This window comes from Scophthalmus maximus, chromosome 15 (assembly GCF_022379125.1).
Source record: "Scophthalmus maximus strain ysfricsl-2021 chromosome 15, ASM2237912v1, whole genome shotgun sequence".
NCBI lineage: Eukaryota > Metazoa > Chordata > Actinopteri > Pleuronectiformes > Scophthalmidae > Scophthalmus > Scophthalmus maximus.
Genome location: NC_061529.1, coordinates 6261022 through 6281162, shown reverse-complemented (window position 1 = coordinate 6281162; position 20141 = coordinate 6261022). Strand labels below are relative to the sequence as shown.

The 20141-nt window shown below is 45.2% G+C and overlaps 2 protein-coding genes across 14 annotated transcripts in view; both read right to left on the bottom strand.

Moving 5' to 3' along the window:
- Window positions 1-6854, bottom strand: part of tnika (TRAF2 and NCK interacting kinase a) — a 57644-nt gene extending 50790 nt beyond the window's left edge. For 9 of the 12 annotated variants that reach the window (XM_035609368.2, XM_035609370.2, XM_035609369.2 and 6 more), the window contains exon 1: window positions 6421-6854. In XM_035609368.2, the coding sequence (XP_035465261.2) occupies window positions 6421-6477 (57 nt within the window). In that variant the 5' untranslated portion in view covers window positions 6478-6854. The remainder of the gene's footprint in view (window positions 1-6420) is intronic. The other 3 variants (XM_035609378.2, XM_035609379.2, XM_035609377.2) reach the window with 1 other exon arrangement.
- A 1703-nt stretch (window positions 6855-8557) lies between these two features.
- Window positions 8558-20141, bottom strand: part of pld1a (phospholipase D1a) — a 29026-nt gene continuing 17442 nt past the window's right edge. For both annotated transcript variants that reach the window (XM_035609381.2, XM_035609380.2), the window contains exons 11-26: window positions 19930-20013; window positions 17756-17837; window positions 17092-17202; window positions 16800-16985; window positions 16188-16401; window positions 15682-15810; window positions 15110-15228; window positions 14637-14750; window positions 13469-13579; window positions 13133-13221; window positions 12898-13011; window positions 12688-12737; window positions 12411-12545; window positions 11711-11864; window positions 11332-11449; window positions 8558-10855 (exon numbers count right to left, since the gene is read on the bottom strand). In XM_035609381.2, coding sequence (XP_035465274.1) covers window positions 10631-10855; window positions 11332-11449; window positions 11711-11864; window positions 12411-12545; window positions 12688-12737; window positions 12898-13011; window positions 13133-13221; window positions 13469-13579; window positions 14637-14750; window positions 15110-15228; window positions 15682-15810; window positions 16188-16401; window positions 16800-16985; window positions 17092-17202; window positions 17756-17837; window positions 19930-20013 — 2035 coding nt within the window. In that variant the 3' untranslated portion in view covers window positions 8558-10630. The remainder of the gene's footprint in view (window positions 10856-11331; window positions 11450-11710; window positions 11865-12410; window positions 12546-12687; window positions 12738-12897; window positions 13012-13132; window positions 13222-13468; window positions 13580-14636; window positions 14751-15109; window positions 15229-15681; window positions 15811-16187; window positions 16402-16799; window positions 16986-17091; window positions 17203-17755; window positions 17838-19929; window positions 20014-20141) is intronic.

The window sequence follows — 20141 nt, the reverse complement described above, 5'->3', positions numbered from 1 at the left end:
ATGAGAACATTTGTAAAAGAAACGTTCGATTTTGCAAGGCCCTTCGCACAACAACAGCGATGATGTGTATCATGATTGCCGTGCAGATGGGACGCGCTCTGCCCAACCCCACCCACCACTTTTCTAGGAGTGTGAAGAACGACAAGGTTATCTTGCCAGCATTCAGTGCCACGTCCAAAGCATCGTGCTAACAGAACGAGGATGAATTAGAATCCGCACGGAGATGGACGCAGCACTGGATCCATCCTTTTTTATCCAAACAGTGGCTATCGGTCCATGCGCAGCACAGGCCATTAGAAATAATGGGTTTTAGAGTGCAGGGCTGGAGAACTGGTGAAGGCCATTTGACACGTGCGATGACTTTGACTGACTGCGTTCATTCTTTGATTCGCAACCTTAATCCTCACCACCGAATTCCTGACCTTAACTCTTACCTAACCAAAAGCTAATCCTATTTCTAACCTTAAACCGCCATACCACAACAAACAACTTCCATTCAAATCTCAGGGTATATGCTGACTGCTATTAAAAAAATACAGGTGTGAACACGTGTAATCTCATCAGTAAAACCCTTTTTGAAGGTGGTTTGCAGATGTATTTCTCTAGGCTTAATGTTGTGGGATCAATTCAACGCATTTAAGCTTTGTGTTAAAACAAAAAAATACCTAAGACGGAATTAAGTATCGTTTCCTCGCTAAGGCTCGTGATAATGCATGTAACATGAGACAAATTCAATAAAAGATATTTAATCTACATCAGAGAGCCTTGGCGCTCTCCGAACTGACTACCAAAGAAATGACTTTCTGACAGTGGAAGCTGAGCAATGTTAATTATTAACTGCCACTTGCCAAAATTCTGAAGAGCACCAACGATTATCAGCCACTCCTGTGTTCCTGTTTGCTTGCTTTTCAGTGGCTGGCGTTCAACTTTCCGATTCCGAGCACCTCAGTTCACACAGAGAACACGGCGTGTCTTACAATTTCATAGGAAAAACGCCTCAATTACAAGGCACGTCAACTGAAGGACAAACTGCAACAGCCGAACAATGGATTCACCCAAACCACTATTAGTTCGTGCCTTTTTCACCCGATCTGAATTTCTCTGAATTGATTTCTGTCAGCCATGACAAATTTGACTATGAAAACAACCAAAAGGGCTTCTGTGGGTGAGGAGGATTGATTTCTCCCCACTGCGCCAACTCGCCGCGGTAGCTCTGATTCGAACAGCCGATGTGCGGAGTGATACTGCAGCGCCGCGCGTCGATCGCAGTGAGACCAGGTCGGAGCACGCTTGAAGAGAAAGTGCAAACTGAAACGGCTGTCTGACCGGAAACTGAAGCAGTGAAAAAATACGTCCTCCGGCGTCCAACTGAACGGATATATATATATATTTTTTTTTAAGATAAGCATTTGAAAATGTGTCCCCTCTGCAACAGTGGGACTGAGACTTACGCTGCTTCCACTTCTCCTCCAGACTCCGATAAATGACATCGCTGATCGTCATCTCCATAAGGTGAAACATTCACTACGCACAAGTAACTCGTACAACCGCCACTTCAAATTCACTGAACTATCCCTCTAAGTATGCGTTTCATCGCACCCGACAGCGGCCAGGTGAGCGCTGGCCTCGGTGTCTATAGAAAGTGAATTACGGGGGAAGGGAGGTGGATTGAATTAGAGACCCTAAGAGGATGATAGGAGTCATGCCGGGGCCGGGTCTGCCGCTCATAAAAACCACTTACACTTAACAACATCGCTCGCCACTGCTTGCTCTCACAAGGAGATGCTGCGGTGGCCTAATTCCCAGTACATCTCACCCAGACATGTACAGTACATCAACGGGAGTCAACTTCTTAATCACAGATTTACAGCCCCTGCCGAGGAAGATCCGCGCCGCAGTTTGTTTCCGCGACGCTGATGAGGCCCGGCGCTCCCCCGCCTCACGCCTTCCCTCCGTCTCTGCCGACTTGTCATCTCACACCTTCTCCTGTCATCTCTCGGTTGCGTCTCTCCGTCCCCATCGTGATTCTTTTTTTTTTTTTTTGCTCTTCTCAACTTTTGCCTGTCGCTCTCGCCCTCTGTTGCTTCATCCCATCTTTCTTTGCCCTGCCTGCCCCGAGACCATGCGAGTCAGACACAACGGAGGGACGCGGCCCCTTCCGTGCGCTTGTTTACGTGCACAACTTCGGATGAAGTGCGAGTGTACATGCTGAAACTTAATGCGTTGCGACTTAAAGTTATGAATCTGGAAGATCACAGGTTTTATTGATCATTTTTCATCTTGCAGTGATTTTTTTCCGCTACGCACCTACAAGAAGTCATGTGGAAATCAAAGAGCATGGCTCACACTGTGATGTCTTTTTCCTTGGTGTTTGATTTACTTCACCTGCACGGAATTGTGCATATAAAAAATAAACCATTGGGGGTTTTCTGCGCTGAAACATTAAGCACTTCTTCTCGTGCATGAGAGAATTATTTCACTGTTACAAATTTCTTAAACCAACTACTAAGTAGCAAGTGGGACATTTCTTTTTAAAATGTCGGCGATTGCTAATGGAGATTGGCAGATTCAAATTATGAACGTCATGTTTTGAGCCAACTCGCAGTGCTCGAGTGAGTGTGGCAGAGAATTACTGACTTGATGTGGTTCCATCAGTGACTTGGGGGAGAAATAGGTCAACTAGAAGCAGGGCAGGCCGAGTGGAGGGGAGGGGAGGGGCGGGAGGGAGAGGGGCATTTCTCAGCGACAGACTGCCATACAGTATATAGACTATTCATGAATAAGCTCTGTGTAAGCCTTGGGCACTGCTGTGGCCCCGTTACTATGGCGTCCATGGTGGAGGGCCGAGGAATGTGGCCTTACTGGGCAACAAGGAATGGAGAGGGAGGGAGGGAGGGGTTCTGGAGAGGGGCCTAAGCCTTGGACTACTTTGGTCACTGGTCACATCTCCACCTTTTCGTCGGAGCCAAGCCTCTGTCGCTTTCCCCCTCTCGGCTCGCTCTGTCCCCCCGTGTCCCTCTAAGTCTCTGAGCTTTCACACGTCCTGTTTTTCCCTCTAGATCCATCGATCCTGCTCTGTCCCCCTGCGTCTTTTTCTCTGCCTCCCTCTGACCGTGTGTCACCATCCCTGCGTCCTCACCTGCTCCCGCTCTCCACAGTCGAGTCCCCACACAGCAGCATTGCCAGTGTGTGTGTGTGTGTGTGTGTGTGTGTGTGTGTGTGTGTGTGTGTGTGTGTGTGTGTGTGTGTGTGTGTGTGTGTGTGTGTGTGTGTGTGTGCGCGCGTGCTGGTGTGCATTTGTGGTGCTGTGGCTGCACTCCCTGCCGCTTCGCCATCTGTTGCTCTCGTCAGCTGACGCGATGAACCCGTGCCTCTGACGCCTCTGACCTGCATGTGTGCGCACGTGCGCCTATCGCTTAACATAAAAAAAAAAAAACACCGTCTGCATTTCAAAACCACCGTTTTTTTTCGACCTCGTCGGGTTGGCTGTCATTGTGAGTCACGCCGAGACAGGAAGCGGCGGTGCCGTGTCAGTGACTGCCTTCTGACTTTGGCCTTCCCCACTCGAGTGAAACACGCAGCATCGACACAGGTGCTGCCGGGGCCGATGGGTGACACCGGCAAATGTCACAGAGACCACAAAAAAAAGAAAAGAAGGAGAAAGGCGTTAGAAAAGAGAACGATTGAGGGGGGAAAGGGAAAAAGCGAGAGACAGCAAACATGAAAAGCCACTTCTCTCTCTCTCTCCACTCTACTTCCCACTCAGTTATGTCTGTTTCTTTGTGTCTGTTCTTTCTTTGTGTCCGTGTGTGTGTGTGACAGAGAGAGAGAGAGAGATGGTCAGTTCGCCTGAACGCGGCAGAGTGCAAGAGCTAGCTGTGCCCTTTGACCACCCCCCCAACACACACACACACACACACACACACACACACACACACACAAAATACACAATCCCCCATCATCGCCACCAATGCCAGTATTATAATCAGCCGCCCCCTCCCCATCTCACCAGAGCCAGCTGACCTACTTCCTGTCTAGCCGGTGCAGTGGTTGACTGTACACGATCATATGAGAGAGAGAGAGAGAGTGTGTGTGTGTGTGTGTGTGTGTGTGTGTGTGTGTGTGTGTGTGTGTGTGTGTGTGTGTGTCAGTTTCACGACGAGTCAAAATACATACGTAAAAAGACAAGAGGAGCTTTACAAATAAATCGACTGATTCTGTCTAGATAACATGTTGAGGGATTCATCTTCTACGACAACCAGTGTGTTTACCTGGAGATATTTTTGCTAGCCTCATACACTGTCTCGTCAAACAGTTCCCTGGAGGTCGGGATGCGTGTCTGTGCAGGAGAGACTAACGCCAGGAACGAAATGAGACACAAACAAACCCACTAATCTTGTGCGGTTACGCAACATCATCACTATCTGAATATCGTTGGTCTCGCCGCTCAGATGCACAACAACGGTGTGATTTGAATGGCCCATCAGCAGGTCAAAGGGGTTTTAATGTAGGTGGTTAAAAATGTATCTCTATCTTTTTCTTCTGACAAATCGTATGTTCTGGCAAACCACAAGGTCCTTACAGATGTCACGTTTCAAAAGTACGACTCAGTGTGTAGATACAAACATGCAAAATATATCCAAAAAGAAGAGGTGTCAAATGATAACAACGGAGGGGACAGCTCATACAAATTCCTCTTATTGACGATTTAAAAAAAGGAAAGAATATATGTATATGAATAAATATATATGTGTGAGCATGCATGCGTGTGTCCTTGGAGCTGCCTGTGACTCACAGGGAGAGACGAGAGCTCGACACGTCTCCGAAATAATGGGACATGCATCGCCCGACTCCCAGTGCACTCTTTCATTGCTTTTCGTGTTCCCCCGTCCCTTCTCCCACCAGTTCTGCTCTCCCCCATTGGGGCGATAACACACTTTAGGTGTAAACCTCAGGAGTGCCGCTGGTTGTGCCGACACTCGGATCGGCTCCCCGGTGAATGTTTACTCCACGCGCGCTCAGGGCAGAGCGAGACAACGCCAGAAGACGGCGCGGCTGCTCATGGACGGGGAGGTGGATTCAGTCAGACAGAAATGCAGAAGAAACAGGGGCCGAAATTGATGGGGCGGGGGGGGGGGGGGGGGGACGAGGACGAGGACGAGCAGGAGCGACGTGCCACCTGTCCTGAAGCTGAAATGGAGAAGAGCAAACCCGCATGCAGAGAGGAAAAAAAATGGACAAACAGGCACAATCAAGCCGACAAGGAGACCAAGGTAGATGCAGGCGGGCAGACAACATCTGCACTGTGCAATGTCTGTGCGATGTGCTCTGGTTTTTCTCTCAGGAGCGGCAGACAGGTCTCTGGCTGAAGCTCTTTCTCCTGGTGTGCCGCATGCATCCCTCGCTCGACTCGAGGCTGCCATCAGCCTGGCAGACCCCCTGCACGTCAGACGCACACAGGGAACGTCACACTGCATGCCGAGCGAGGCGGAAAAAACATGGGTGTCCACGCATAAACACGAGCGCAAGGGGGCTGCTGTTTGTGTGTGTGTGTGTGTGTGTGTGTGTGTGTGTTGTGGTATGTGCGGTACACACACTCGATGAACAAAAGAAACTGGCTATTGCAGCGAGCGAGGCTTCAGCTCTGATGGAGAGCAGCCTACAGTGACTACAGGTAGGTTAGCACTCATCTGTGTATGTGTGTGCGTGTGACACACACACACACACACACACACACACACACACACACACACACACACACACACACACACACACACACACACACACACACACACACACACACACACACACACACACACACACGTACAAAAGCAATGCATACAGGAACAAACAGCACAGGGCCAATCTGGGCAAATGATAACTTGACATGTGAAATCAAGTGATGGTTTCTGTGTGTGTGTGTGTGTGTGTGTGTGTGTGTTAGGTTAAATTCCACTGCTGTCTGAATCAATCTGATAGAGGCATATAAAACGCTGACCCACTGCAAAAAAAGAAAAAGAAAGAAAGAAAGAAAGAAACACAAACCCTCCTATCCAGGTCAAACTACAACCTCCAGTCAGCACCACACACACACACACACACACACACCGTCCACAACCACCCTGTCACTGACACAGGATGGAGATAAGGCTCCAGACGCCAGCTGTCATGTCACTGACCGGTGCCTCTACATAGAACACTGATCTATAATTTGACACATCGCGGCGGCCTGGCTGCGGCGGCGGCTCGTCTCACACACATCCGCCGCCTCGCGCAGCCTCCTGCCGGCTGTTATTCACGGGGGGGGGGGGGGGGTCGCAGTCAGGTGCAAACGGGGGGGGGGGGGGGGGGAAGGAGACACGCACGCACGGACATGAAGGACTAAAGGAAGGAAACGTGGGAGAGTCGCGTTCATCTCACCCTCAAAGCGGACAGGTCGATCTCGTCCAGGCTCCGGGCGGGAGAGTCACTCGCCATGATGGAGGACGCGAGGAGCCGCGGCGCGTCCGTTGCCCCTTATATCCTGAATCGGCCTCCGCTGTCCTCTCCTCTCCTCTCCTCTCCTCTCCCTCTGTCCTGCACGGGGGTGTCTCAGCAAGCGACACGGTGGTGGTGATGACACACACACACACACACACACACACACACACACAACACGCGCGCGCTCTCTCCCCCCGGTTACGCGCCTCGCGCCGGGAGCGCACGGCTGGATGTGGGCAGCGAGCGCGCCAGGTACATCACAGCCCCTCCGGCTCCATGGCTCTGCTGCGGGATTTACACGGTGGATAGAGGAGTGTGGTCGGCTGCTGCTGCTGCTGCTGCTGCTGGTGCTGTTTGTCTTACGGCCGCTGCTGTGACAGCCAGTTAAAACTCAGAGGGAGGGAGGGAGGGCGGGAGGGAGCGGCAAGCCCCGCCTTCCACTGGGCGGGGCTTGCCGAGGCACCAAGGGACTCCCAAACTTTGTTGTGTTGTATTTTTGCAATAGAACAAAAGAGTCTGTCAGAAGATGATGTTTCAATTATGCATGATCATTTATTCTAATGTCATTCGTCTTATTTGATAGTTTTATTCAGGACAAACATTAAAAAAAAAAGTTACAGTTTAAGTTTTAGCTTTCATGTTGAGGAGGTTTACTTCTGCACTTTGATAACGTTTTGTTGAGTCAAAAGATGCTTTTCTTTCTTCTTTTTTTAAATGAATGGTCAACACTGGATCAGCAAAAGCTAGAGTCAAATTAATTGAGTACAGTAACTTGAGCGCAGTTTGAGGTACTATACTTTCTGTTTACACTTTTACAGTGCGTTTGTGTTCCTACTCCACAGCATTTATCCGGCATCTGTAGTTGCTTTGATACTTCATTATCAGTTCAATCCCTTGACAGTGTTTTTGATTGAAATTCTTTGATAGCATATAAAAAAAATATAAAAATCAAAACCCAAAACCCAAAACCCAACCAAAACATACACACACACACACACACACACACACAATGCCCAGTTCATCTTAACCACAAGTCCAGGAGACTTAAACTCATAAACCCTATAGTAGTATGACAACAAAAACAAAACAAATATAGGCAAAAACTAAATCAGTGCATAAATACATGGTATAAATACAAGTAGAAACAAATTGCGTCCAGATATTGCAAAAAAGGAGCCCATGATTCTACCTCGTTTTAAATACTTGGTCCGCAGTTTCTTCACACACACACACACACACACACACACACACACACACACACACAGAGCACATTCAGTCTTGTCAGGTTATTTACACAGTTTTGCAGCCAACACTGCGCAGTCAACCGTCCAACACCAGCATTTCAGTGTCTGAGGGAATGAAAAAAACAACAACAACCTGCCGATCACCTGTCATGATCCTCTGGATCATTGTGTCATTAAGCTGTTTTCTTTTGTTACATAATCATAGATTTGTTTTTAGACTTTTGCATCGATTACATTAAAGGTGCAGAGTTCAGCCTTTATTTTACTGAAAATAAACATCTCAGATTTTTGATAACATCTCAGATTTTTTTTTTTTTAAATCTGGAAAATATTCAATAATGAATAAATGATTTTTTTCGTTCATTTACTTTCCAAGTTGCGATGGCTCAATGTATTTTCCTCTATTATAAAGGTTTTATTTCGAGTATTTGAAAAAAGAGATTACATTTTTTGACCATTTACTCTCTCTGTATAAATAAATAAACAAATAGTACATGGAAAAGGGATGGGGGGGGGGAAGCTACAATGAAAACAAACTTTCTTTCATACAGTGCCTTCTGCCAGAACAAAGAGGATGAGTAATGGTGACGATTGACATGCACAGGGCCATATTTGGCAGTTACAGGTGGAATCCTTTTTCATCATTCAGGAAGTCTCATTGATAATTGGGAAACAGGTTTAAAATCCAGATGTTTCAATTTCTAGGTAACTGTTGAACGGTGAAGTCTTTGCCCGCTTTGCATTCTGACCCATCACACTCCAGTATGACGCTGACATGTTAATTTCATTAACTACTTCCATTTATTTTTTCATAGGAAGAAACAAACGACAACTTCAGAGATCATTTTTATTCGTCATTAGCCATCGAAATTATGAGTCACAATGTGGTAAAGGAGCAGTTAGAAATTAGAAATTATACCAACTGTACGAAACAGTATTGTACATAACACAGAGTGGGAGCAAGACCAGCTGAACTGAGGTCAAGGGGCACAGAGAGTTGACGGAAAAAAACTGTCGCTTGATGGTTATGATGAAGATAAACAGAGGCCTAGAATACACGTTCACAACCATCCATATACAACCATGCCATACGTTTGAAACGATAGATGTTAAAAGACTGTTAAATGATTCATATTCCATAAACATTGCACTGACAAAGAGAGCAAGGGTAAAAACAATGCAGGCAGTGTTGTCCAAATCAATAAGTGAAGAGGGAAAAACTCTGTTTTTGTTTCAGAACATTATCACTTCACTTTATCAAGCTCCTGGTCCCATTTAAAAAGAAACATATCTATATTTTATGATCAGATCCTGAATTAATTACCTTCCAGGAATAGCCCGGGCTCTCCAAAAAAAACCTACATGTTGAATCACTGGCGCTCGGCCCTGATTGTTGATCATAAACCCCGGTGAAGATGTTTAATCGGTTGTTTGCTGTTTTTTTAACATTCAGCAGAGCTGGATTCAAAAGGAGTGGTTATTGAATTAACTTCACATTTCGAGGGGGGTTGGTGATTAAAACAAGACGCTCCGACAGATATCAAAAGTGAAAAAAAATGTTTTTTAAATTAGTTAACACAAAGTCCAGACACTCACATATATAAAACAAGTCAATCATAAACATAAGAGAATCAAAACACAACTGGAAACTCCGGAAAACTGAAACGTAGCAAGGAAAATTTCAAGCTGAATCGTGTGGAAGCTTTGCTTCAGCCATCAGCTGCATGCTTTGTATATAAATATATATATATATATATATATATATATATATATATATATATATATATATATATATATATATATTGTTTTATGATGTCCACGGTTTGCGTTGCTTTCTATACTGTATTTACGGACTCAAAATGAAAGCCTCGGAAGGAACAACGCCTTGGCGAGGAACAAGGCCGGAGATCTGAAAGTCTCGCCTCAAAACTCTTCCCTCGCTGTACACAGACAGTAGCTCTGAGACGCTGGCACCATCTGTTGAGCAAAGAAGAAAACTGCGTCTCCGAATTTGTGAGCGGATTGTCTCCAACGTCGGCCACGTCCACAACCGTCTCCACTCATCCTTTTTTTAACACAATCTGACAAACTTTGATTTTCAACAGATTATAGTGATAATCTCTCACAAAACACCTTTGACAGCAAGTATAATGTCTCCACCTTTTTCCTTTTTTTCAGAGTTGCGATTGGTACATGCATCATGGCAATCGTGTTGACAGGATTTCAGCACAGTTAGTAAAAAGTGCCCCGTCTTGGATTAGAAAAAGACCTACAAGATACAATCTGAGATTTTGAAGCGGCACATGCACAAGGTCCAACAACTCCTCCGTGAGATCATATACTCACCATTTGAGCATAGATATTACATTACAACTCGCATGCATCATCATCATCACCTCTGGGTATTTTGTTTTATCGTAAACCAAGAGCTGAGTATTTTATTTTGCTGGTTCCTCATCCTGGTCCCTTTGCAATCCTCGCCCTCTTGTGAACTTTTCCAACAGTCCAAAGGTGCAAGTGTCCGGAGTCCAGTTTGATCCCAAAACCCCATGTTCATGTGCCTGTTTCCTTTTTTTTTTATCTCCACAGTTTGAATGCAGGCCCAATGCAGTTGGAACCGTTGTCCCTCAAGTGTCTTTTTCTTCTTCATACATCCCAATATTTAGTGCTTACTTCTTTTAGCTGTTACAGTACCACTGTTTCTTCCAGTACAAAACAGATTTGAGAGTATTGTCAATGCCCAGCAGGGCTGTAAACCTGCCCTCTCATCTCCAGACTATATTCATCAACGGCGATCTCTCTTTTGCAATGTTACACATCCGATGATGAGACTCCACTGGAGATGCTTGTGAAACAGCTCGACCTGTCAGTAGTGGGGGGTCAGTGGGGGTTTTCTTTACGTTCCTTTATGTCCAGATCTCCGTCGGGACCATGGACTCCTTTGTTCCGACGGAGGGCATGAGGTTGTGCTCGGACAGGAAGTCCAGGGGAAACTGCACCAAGAAGCCGCGGATTTTGCGCAGCTCCTCCTGAGCGCGGGGCAGGTCGGTCTGGGCCAAGCCCGGTTTGGACTGGAACTGCTCCAGCTCCGACATGTTCCTCACCAGCGATGAAGGGAGGGAGCGAAATACCTGCAGAGAAACAAGCACACACACACACACACACACACACACTGTAAATATCGAGAACATACTGCTGCCCTTAACTGAAGCCCTTGTTTTTAGCCACTGGCTCAAACCTTTAAAGAACAGGTTAAATTCTCAGTCCAAAAAATTACTCACATGCCCGTACGCTGTGAAGATGGGGGACAAAGTCCAAAGACCTTATTCTGTGCAAAACTGTCTTCCAAAGTTTATTGAAACTTTCTATTTTCTATATCCTTGGAAGATACCTAGTTGATTCGATGGATTTAGACTGCCGAAGCCTCGTATTACGTCTAACAACTGCGACTAAGACTAACAACTGTGGATTTGTCTGGCTGGCCGATTTAAAAACTGATTTGTAAAACTGTGAACCACGTGCCGAGCCCTTGTAATTACAACCGAGGTCAACAAGGTGCAGCTTAGACCGATTGCAATTCACTTCGAGCCCTTCACGTGCAACCCACCCGCTCGTAGATGGTGGCATTGCGGCCAGCCGTGGTCATCCACACCTCCTTGTAGAAACGGTCACTGATGGGGTCCGACACGTCGATGCTGGAGTCGGTGTGACCGCCGAGGATCGTCCTGTACAGAAAGATGGTGGGGGGGGGGATACAGTGACTTTTGAGAAGTGGCAAAAACATTTTACAACTTTGGGTAAAATGTTTTTGTAAAATTGTTTTTTACATTGGAGATTTATTTTTTAGTTTTCAGATTTTCACTGTGAACTTTTGAAAAGTATAAAAGATGATAAAACAATTGAAAATGCCATACGTTTTTAACATCCCCCTCTCAATCTGTTTCATGCACACACACACACACACACACACACACACACACACTCACCTGAAGCATTCCAGGCGTAGCTGGAGTGCGTAGGGTCCAGCTTCGTACTCGTGTCCATCCATCACAGAGGCCACCTTTTCCGAGTCCTCAACAATCACCGCTACCTCGCTGTCACGTTTACCCAGCATGCTTCTGTCGTTGATGTTAGCAGAGCCTGAAACACACACACACACACACACACACACACACACACACACACACACAAAATACTTGAATCTCTACATTCATCTGACTTGCTCTTGGTGTTACCTCTTTGTTCATGTGGTGAATAACAATAATTTTCAGATTATTTTTAAAGACTTGAGTCCAAGCTCATTAAGATTTTAGATGTGAAGACCAGATCTTCTACTTGTAGCTTTTTAATACTTCTTTTGTCCTTAGACAAACGACAAAATATGTGGCACATGAAGAAAGAGATGGATATTAGAACGTTTTGGTCGATTGTTGAAGTACCATGAGAGTGAGCTGCACCTCATCAGCCAGCAGGTGGCACAACAGAGCTACATATCACTGACTAAATATCATAATTTTTAAGTGGTACATCTTTCAGCTGCACACATGGTGAAAGAAAGAGAATTACAGATAGTTTTTGGGCTCCAACACATTTTGATGGTGTCACGTGCGTGAGTGACTAGTTGCCTCAAATAATAGCTGGCGCAAGTAAAAGGAAGGGGACAAAGCAGATGAGAGACATGCCTACCGATGATGACTGTGTTGTCGTCCGCTATGAGCATCTTGCTGTGGACGTAGATGAGCTCTGTGACCAGCCGTCCCTCCAGCTCGGCGTGAGTCCGCAGACCGGCGAAGGAGATGTAGTTCATCCACTGGTCGTCCACTGGGCAACAGCAGAGAGAGGGTGGAATTGGGATTCAAGCAGCGAAGAGGATGAAGTCAGGAGAATGTCATCAACTTTTCTAAATCTAACCTTAACATCATGTATCAAAAAAGTCAATATTGTGGATTAGTCTTGTACTTACTCTCCTTCTTCAGCTGGGATATGATGGAGTACTCTCCTCTGATCATGGTTCTGAGGAGACAGGAGATTTTAAATGATACAAAAGTAGTACTTGAATAAACTTGAAAGAAATGAACTGCGATAAAAAAATCTAATGACATGTCCACTTCTCTTCACTCTTCCTCTTTCTACACAAAACTCCCACTTCTTAATTTGAGTGCGTGTGGTTCACCTGTAGTTGAAGTGCATGACGGCCTGAATGGCGTTCCCTCCTCCCGTGGTGATGTCTCCCTCAAAACCGGGAAGCAGCGGGGTGACCACATAGACCCGGTACTTCTTTCCCTCCCTGTGTCAGTGTGAGACGCAGCGGCAGAGAAATCAAATGTTCACGTTCCGTCATGTTCATTTTCTATAATCCGAAGCTCGAAATTCAAAAGGGAGCAAAAGTTTAATCAGAAGGAAAGTACTTGTGTGCCCGGATGATCCTCTCAATGATGGCGTCTCCGATCTTGTTGTACACCATCCTGTTGTCGGCACAGCTGATGAAGAACTGGTTCTGAAAAGAGAGCGACACAAACCCAGAGAGACAGGGTTGTAGCTTTTTTCAGGCTTTGCGTTTGCGCGTACGCGAACTCTGTGACTGAGTTTTTCATTCCACAATGAAAAGTGACTGACAACAAAGTATGATGGATTCAGGTTCTACGCCATCATCAGCATCTTAGATGATAGTGCTGCCAAATGAACCAGGGGGAACAGTCTTTTCGTCTTTCATATTCACATCCAGGCCTCGAAGGCTGCTTTACCTCGATGTAGATGTAGTGTTTGCTCTTGGCGATGACCTGGATGTAGGCACTGTGGATGGACTCCTCGTGGTACTTTATGCCCGCCGACCAGTCTGCTGATGACCGCAACACCTAATACACACAGACACAGGATTATCAGAGCTGCATTTATTTCAACACTGTTCATTTTATCACTATTTGAACACTATTTATTGTCTTTTATCGAAATTCCAACCACTGCTGACTCTTACTTGGATGTTACTGTGTATGTTAAATGTTGCTTCAATGTACAACACGCACACACACGGATAAATAAAGTTATTTATTATTGAATGGGATCTGTACTACTAAGGGAGTTCAAAATACCCAGGATATGTTTTCAATGTATGGCCACATAAATAATGTAAGAGCTGAATGTAGAAGTCCTGCCAACAAGACCCCAGTTGTTGCAACAACTTCTCTGTGCATTGAAGAGATTGATTAGCTTTGTGTGGAAAAACCTAAGAAATACTGATATGCATTTGCATTTACAGCAAATAAAAAGGTTGTTGTTTTTTTCTCGCATAGTCGGGGCTTCTACATAGTGCATGGGATAAAATGATTCAACGAACATAAAATTAGAGACAGTCACGTTATAGCACACACTTTGAAAAGTATCATCAGGGGTAGTTTTAAAAAAAAGAGAGGGAAAAAAAAAAGGAAAAAGTTCCAAACACAAACTTCTAATAAGTGACAAAGGGAAACAAATATCACCGTCTCTCTAAGCAAAAATACACGAAGGGCACACGGAGGGATCTTCATGCCCTTCTTATTTTAGTCACACATTCCACCCGGGGGTCGGTTCCTTTCGGCTAGGAAACCGTACAAGTCAATGGCGAGTGCAAATCTTTGCTGTTATGTAAGTTTTTGGCCCACGGAGAGTTCTCCAACGCTCACTCTCTCTTATCTCTCTCCAGCAGCGCTTGCCGACGTGGATGCAGAGGGCAGAGTGGGAGTTTATGGTAGCTCTTGTGTTTTCTCTCTAATTTTCCAACAGTGGTTCTTTTTTTTTTTCGGTTCGTGGTTGGCTTTTATGTCCCAGTGTGTCATTTTTGTGTAATTTAAAAGGCGAAACCAGCCAATTCCAATTTTGGGAGGGGGGGGGGGGGGGGTTTGTAAGTGCAAGTGTGTACCTCATGTGTCCTCTTACTTGTACTTTGGCATCGGTGCAGTCGGGTACTTGGTATCTGAGCTCATTGGCACTGGAGTGAGACTTGGGCAGCAGGAATGGATAAGACAGAGAGCGATACTTTGGCTTCATGATCTGCGGGAGAGAAATTTCGGCAGAGCGAGGGTAAATATAGAGTCGGATTGAGGAGAAACCAAAAAGAGTACAGCAGGAAATCTAGGGGGGGGGGGGGCAATGGAAAGCATGAGAGTTTTTTTTTCCACTGTTCCAGCCAAACATTTCCTATGATTAAGCCAGTTTAGTGTTTCACGTAAATTTCACATCCGTTGGCTAACTTACAACCCTGAATTTGCCCCACTGTAAAAACAGTACTGTCAAATAACCATAGTCAAAACTCAGCTGGTCAAACAAGTTTAGCTCTCAGTTTTAATCCTGCTCCACATCCTCATGTGTGCGTGTCTGCTAATATACATGGTGTGCATGTGTTCAAGTGCCTTCGTGAAGTTCCAGCGCTGAATGAAGTGTCTGGCCACATCCCGAGCCGCTCTGCCGTGAACCACCGAGGCGATGTCATGCCAAGGCATTCTGGGAGTGGTGTATCTGTCGATGAAGTCTGCGCAGAGTGGAAGCAAAGCGGGGTTTTTTTTAAGAATAAGGGTGGGAGAAAACATGAGAAAGGAGATGGCGAGAGGACATCGAAGGATGAAAAGATCCAGTGGGACAGTGTGGAACGGAAAGACAATGGGAGAGAGAATGGATCAGAGGGATAGAGGGAAAATAAGTCAAACAAATGCTTTACTTCATATGATAATACTGAGTTGTACTTCATATTTTCCATGTGACTATTTGTTTCCATCACAATTAAATGACAGGGGGAAAAAAAACGAGAGGCTAAAGTTTAATATAAAGTAGGGGATTGTATTCTGAAAAGAATTTTGAGCCTTGCGCTAGTGGGAGCTTTTCAGAGTAAGACCTAAATAATAAAGTCTGTGTGTGTGTGTGTGTGTGTGTGTGTGTGTGTGTGTGTGTGTGTGTGTGTCTGTGTGTGTGTGTGTGTGTACCGGACCATCAAAGGGTTTCTCCAGCTGGATCCAGTCCCTGAAGACAAAGTTGCAGTAGTCTTTTCCGTGCCAGAAGCGAGTGTTTCCCTGTAACTCTCCGACACCTGTCTTTAGGCTCTGCACAGAACCGCTCCCTGCACACACACACACACACACACACACACACACACACACACACACACACACACACACACACACACACACACACACACACACACACACACACACACACACACACACACACACACACACACACACACACACACACACACACACACACACACACACACACACACACGTAAACGAGCTGCATTCACAGTATATAGAGAGCTTTTATGCCACAAATCTTTAGAATGTGCCTCTGATTCACCAATCTCACCCACTCCAACACACCAGTGTGGAAGCGGGGGTAGCCGAGCATGTTTTTGCCAAAAACCGAGGAGCGTCCTGCACAGCTCTCGCTCTGCGTCTTTCCACATTCCTTCTCTTTTCTTCTAACACAAACACATACCTGCACTCTCCACGCTGCTGACACTGTCGGCATGCTGCAGAGTGTGTTTGTGCAGGTGCCGGTACAGACTGAAGCGAGCCCTCCGACTGCGACCGATCCCCTTCAGCTTGGGCAAGTCCACCGGATCGCTGGGCGGCGTGCGCTGTCCGTTGCTCTGCGAGACGCCATCGACAGAGGACACACCCTTGCTGGAACGAGCATTGGCGGAAGCAGCCTGAGGCCGTGGAAACAACATGTGATATAAATGACATAGTGCATGTTAATGGGGTAAATAAGGACAGGTTAGAATCACACCTAAGGATTTATTCTCCAACATTTTTTTGGACTGAGCACAGAAGGCGACAGTTTTGGTGAAAGTCTGCACTTAAAGACAGTTTATCCAAAAGGTTAATCCATTTAAGGGGACAAATGTGCTCCATAATAACATGGCTATTTTCACGGCGTATTGATTACTGTCCAGTAGTTGTTTGGATATCTTGATCAGGAGCAAAGACTGAACAAACCAGTGTGCAACAGAATGTGCAAATCACACATTTTGTGACTATGAATCCAAATTGCGGACAGGCAGTTTTTAACTAGTCATTTGTCCTCGTGTTTATTTGTGTGTCTGACCTGCTCCAGGGCCACTGAGCGCGTCACACTGCCGACGTCCGTCAGCCGGTGCTCTCTGTCGTCCCAGCGACCGTATGCCAGGTCGATCCCGCCCACGAAAGCCACCGATTGGTCAACGACGACAATCTTCTCGTGATGTGCCCACAGATAGACCGAGGAGGAGACGTGGTCGGGATGACGCATCACCTGCACCACGAGCATATGACACATATGACACATTTTACATACTGACACAAAATAAACTTACGGGGCACTGAACCGTCTTTTCCATACATACGATCCCTTCCTCTACCTTGATGTTGGGGTGCAGGTGCAAGAGGGTCCTCTTGCTGTAGCCTGAGTTGATGCCCAGGGCGAGCTCCACCTCCTTGTACAACATCACAAAGATGCGCACTCCCTGTTGCTGTTGGCAGGATATTCATATAATATTACTTATATTTACACGTATCCATTGGTAAAAGAAGTATTAAGATCGTACCTGATCAGTCTGGCCTTTATGTAGTGCTTTTTATCATTATAATTTATTATATTCAATTTTATTTCACAAACGTTTGTGTGTTGGTAAAAAAAATAAACTTTATTTAACTTTATTGACCTTATTCGTCTGTAGTACTTCTTTTACATATCTTTTATTTTCTTGGGATGCATTTGTCTCGAAATTTGAGTCTTTCTGTTTTGTCCATTACCTGTAAAGGTGCTGCATATAGATGAAGTTTGACTGATATTTACAGATGTAAATTAACAATGAGATATTCAAGTACAAGAGTATTTTTGGGGATTATATGCTTCTACTGTTCAAGTACAATCACAAGTACAAGCACGTAAACACAGTACAGTAAATGTACTCAAATGTTCAGGAAGTTATGAGGAACCTAGTAAGGAGTCTTTGAAGTCCTCTAACCATGCAATGGTAGTTTTTTTCCCCCTGACAATGTTGGCGGTCTAATCTGACTTACTGCTTTCCTTCTTAGGATACAGTCCAGTCTCCACCTGTTCCCCTCCACCACCGGTCTCTTCAAGAAGATCTCTGGACTCAGCCTGGCCGAGAGTGAGACAAAGAAGCAGACGCAAGGAAAGACGGAGGCACAGGTAAACAGACTGAGAGAAAACAATAAGAATAAGAATCCCTCATTACTTCAAAAAGAAAAAAATCTAACTTTTTAACATTGATCTTTGACTGCCAGCAGCAAAGTTTCTGCACTCTACATATGACAGACATGACATAATGATATAGACTCATGAGTCACTCACACTGGCATCCCGAGCTTACATGTCTACATCGCCATTGGCTCACATTACACAGGCTGACACCTCATTGGTTAAGACCTTAAGCCCAGCGATTACTGCCGTGGAACTGTGGGATTTCAGCCTCGTCAAACAGTCACACGTTTGGCTCGGAGGGGACCACAGACTACTACATTTGAAATCACAAGAATGGCAAGAATAAACTCAGAAAACAAAACACTGTTAAAAATCTGAAAGTAGAGAACAGGGATAACAGTTGTTTTTTTTTTTAGATATAATCCAGGCAAGGATAAGAGTTGATGTTGCATTAGATTTGCATGTTATGTGTTGCAACACTATTTAATCCAGGCTCATGTGACCAAAGGATTTTGCACGAAACCATTTCAATTTTTCTTTCTAAACAAAAGGAAACATTTGTGTATCTGCATTCAAACACTTTTAAGACAGGTCAAAAAAAAAAAAATTCTCAGCTGGTGAACGGATTACATAAATATGAATTCAACTGTTGATTCCAGTATAGACAACGGAGGACAAAGGGGATGCGCTGCGAGTGTAAACACAGATATGGAGACTGCATGTTTCTATTCTCAGTGTGGGGATGAGGCTGTAATTAGAGCCGGGGCCATCGCAGCGCCTTGCAGAGAGCCAGTACTTGTGGGTAACACACATAATGGCATGTGTGACGGCGTGTGCAACACTAACTGGGTGACAAGAGTCTGATGATGGGCTGGGCATTCACCGAACTACTGAAAGAAGGCAACACAGCTGTGCTGCGGTATGTTCATCTGGTGGTTGACACACATATTGAAAAAGGATTATGAGCTATTATATGTTCAAAGTACATAAAAAGGTGTGTGATTCCTGTGCTGTAAATAGTGCAGATATGTCATTTCTTTAATATGTCATACTGTATCTTGTGGCCATGACACCGACCATACCCTGCTCTGTTAAGATACATCTTTTGGGCGGGCCCCTTTTTTTTCTTCTTTAATTTGAGTATTGACAGCGAGAAAGGTTGGAAACATGAAGGAATAGCATGAGGGAGTGAAACTCAATAAAAGGTTCCAGGTCAGAATTTAACAGTTAACGATGTGATTACATGGTAAATGGACTTTATGTATCACATTACATTCATGTAGCAGCTTTTCTAGCCTTAACAACCGATCAAAGCGCTTTACACTATCTAAGTCACATCCACACATTCTTACAGCACTTCTGCTTCTATCTCTCTTTGACTTAAGGGTGTCCTGTGGAGATTTGGACCTATGAAGCTGCATTCACATCGCATGCACATGGCAAATGTGACACATGGCAAAAACAAAAATAAAAGCAAAAAAAAAAAAAAGAACAGCACTTTTAAACACGGATGAAAATAATGTAGGGCTCAAACTCGTCTGTGCAAATGTGTTATGGGGGATTCGGGAAGGACATTGTTAGACCTTCGAGGACACATCTGCAGTGAGTAATACTGGGTGTAAACATCCCCTTTTCTTTGATTACAAGGGACGTTCACAAGGCAACTTTTGACTCAACTTAAACTGGCCCACTTTAAACCGAGGTAGGTAACCACGGCAACCTGTGTTGCACAGACAACTAGTACAACTCACCGCGGCATTTTACTGCGCGTACATTTTGGTCAGTCGTTGCAAAATGGATGAATTCATTCAGGGTTTTACGATAAAAGTGGGCAAAGCAATAAAAGAGCAAAGGGGCGCGTAGTTTTAAGAGGGTTGACCTTCACGAAAAACAGGCCCAGGTTGTTTTGCTTTTTATTCTTTCAACTTTGAAAGAAGTTGACTGAGCGGCCTTTTCTCTTTTTCTCCCCCGTCTGTTTACACACTTCAAAAATCATGCACGCGCACACAAAACACACACTGACACTCACCACCAGTCGGTGATGAAGATTTCCTCTTTGGCCTCCTCCAGAGCGTCAGCCACATCCTCCATGTACGTCTTTCCATTCACATACCTGCCATAAAAGTGTAGACACACAGACGTTGTCACGTGTGCGTGTGTGTGTGTGTGTGTGTGTTGACACATGCACGGAGGTAAACAGGCAAGTTTCACTTTGTACAACGTACAGTGAACGGACGACTA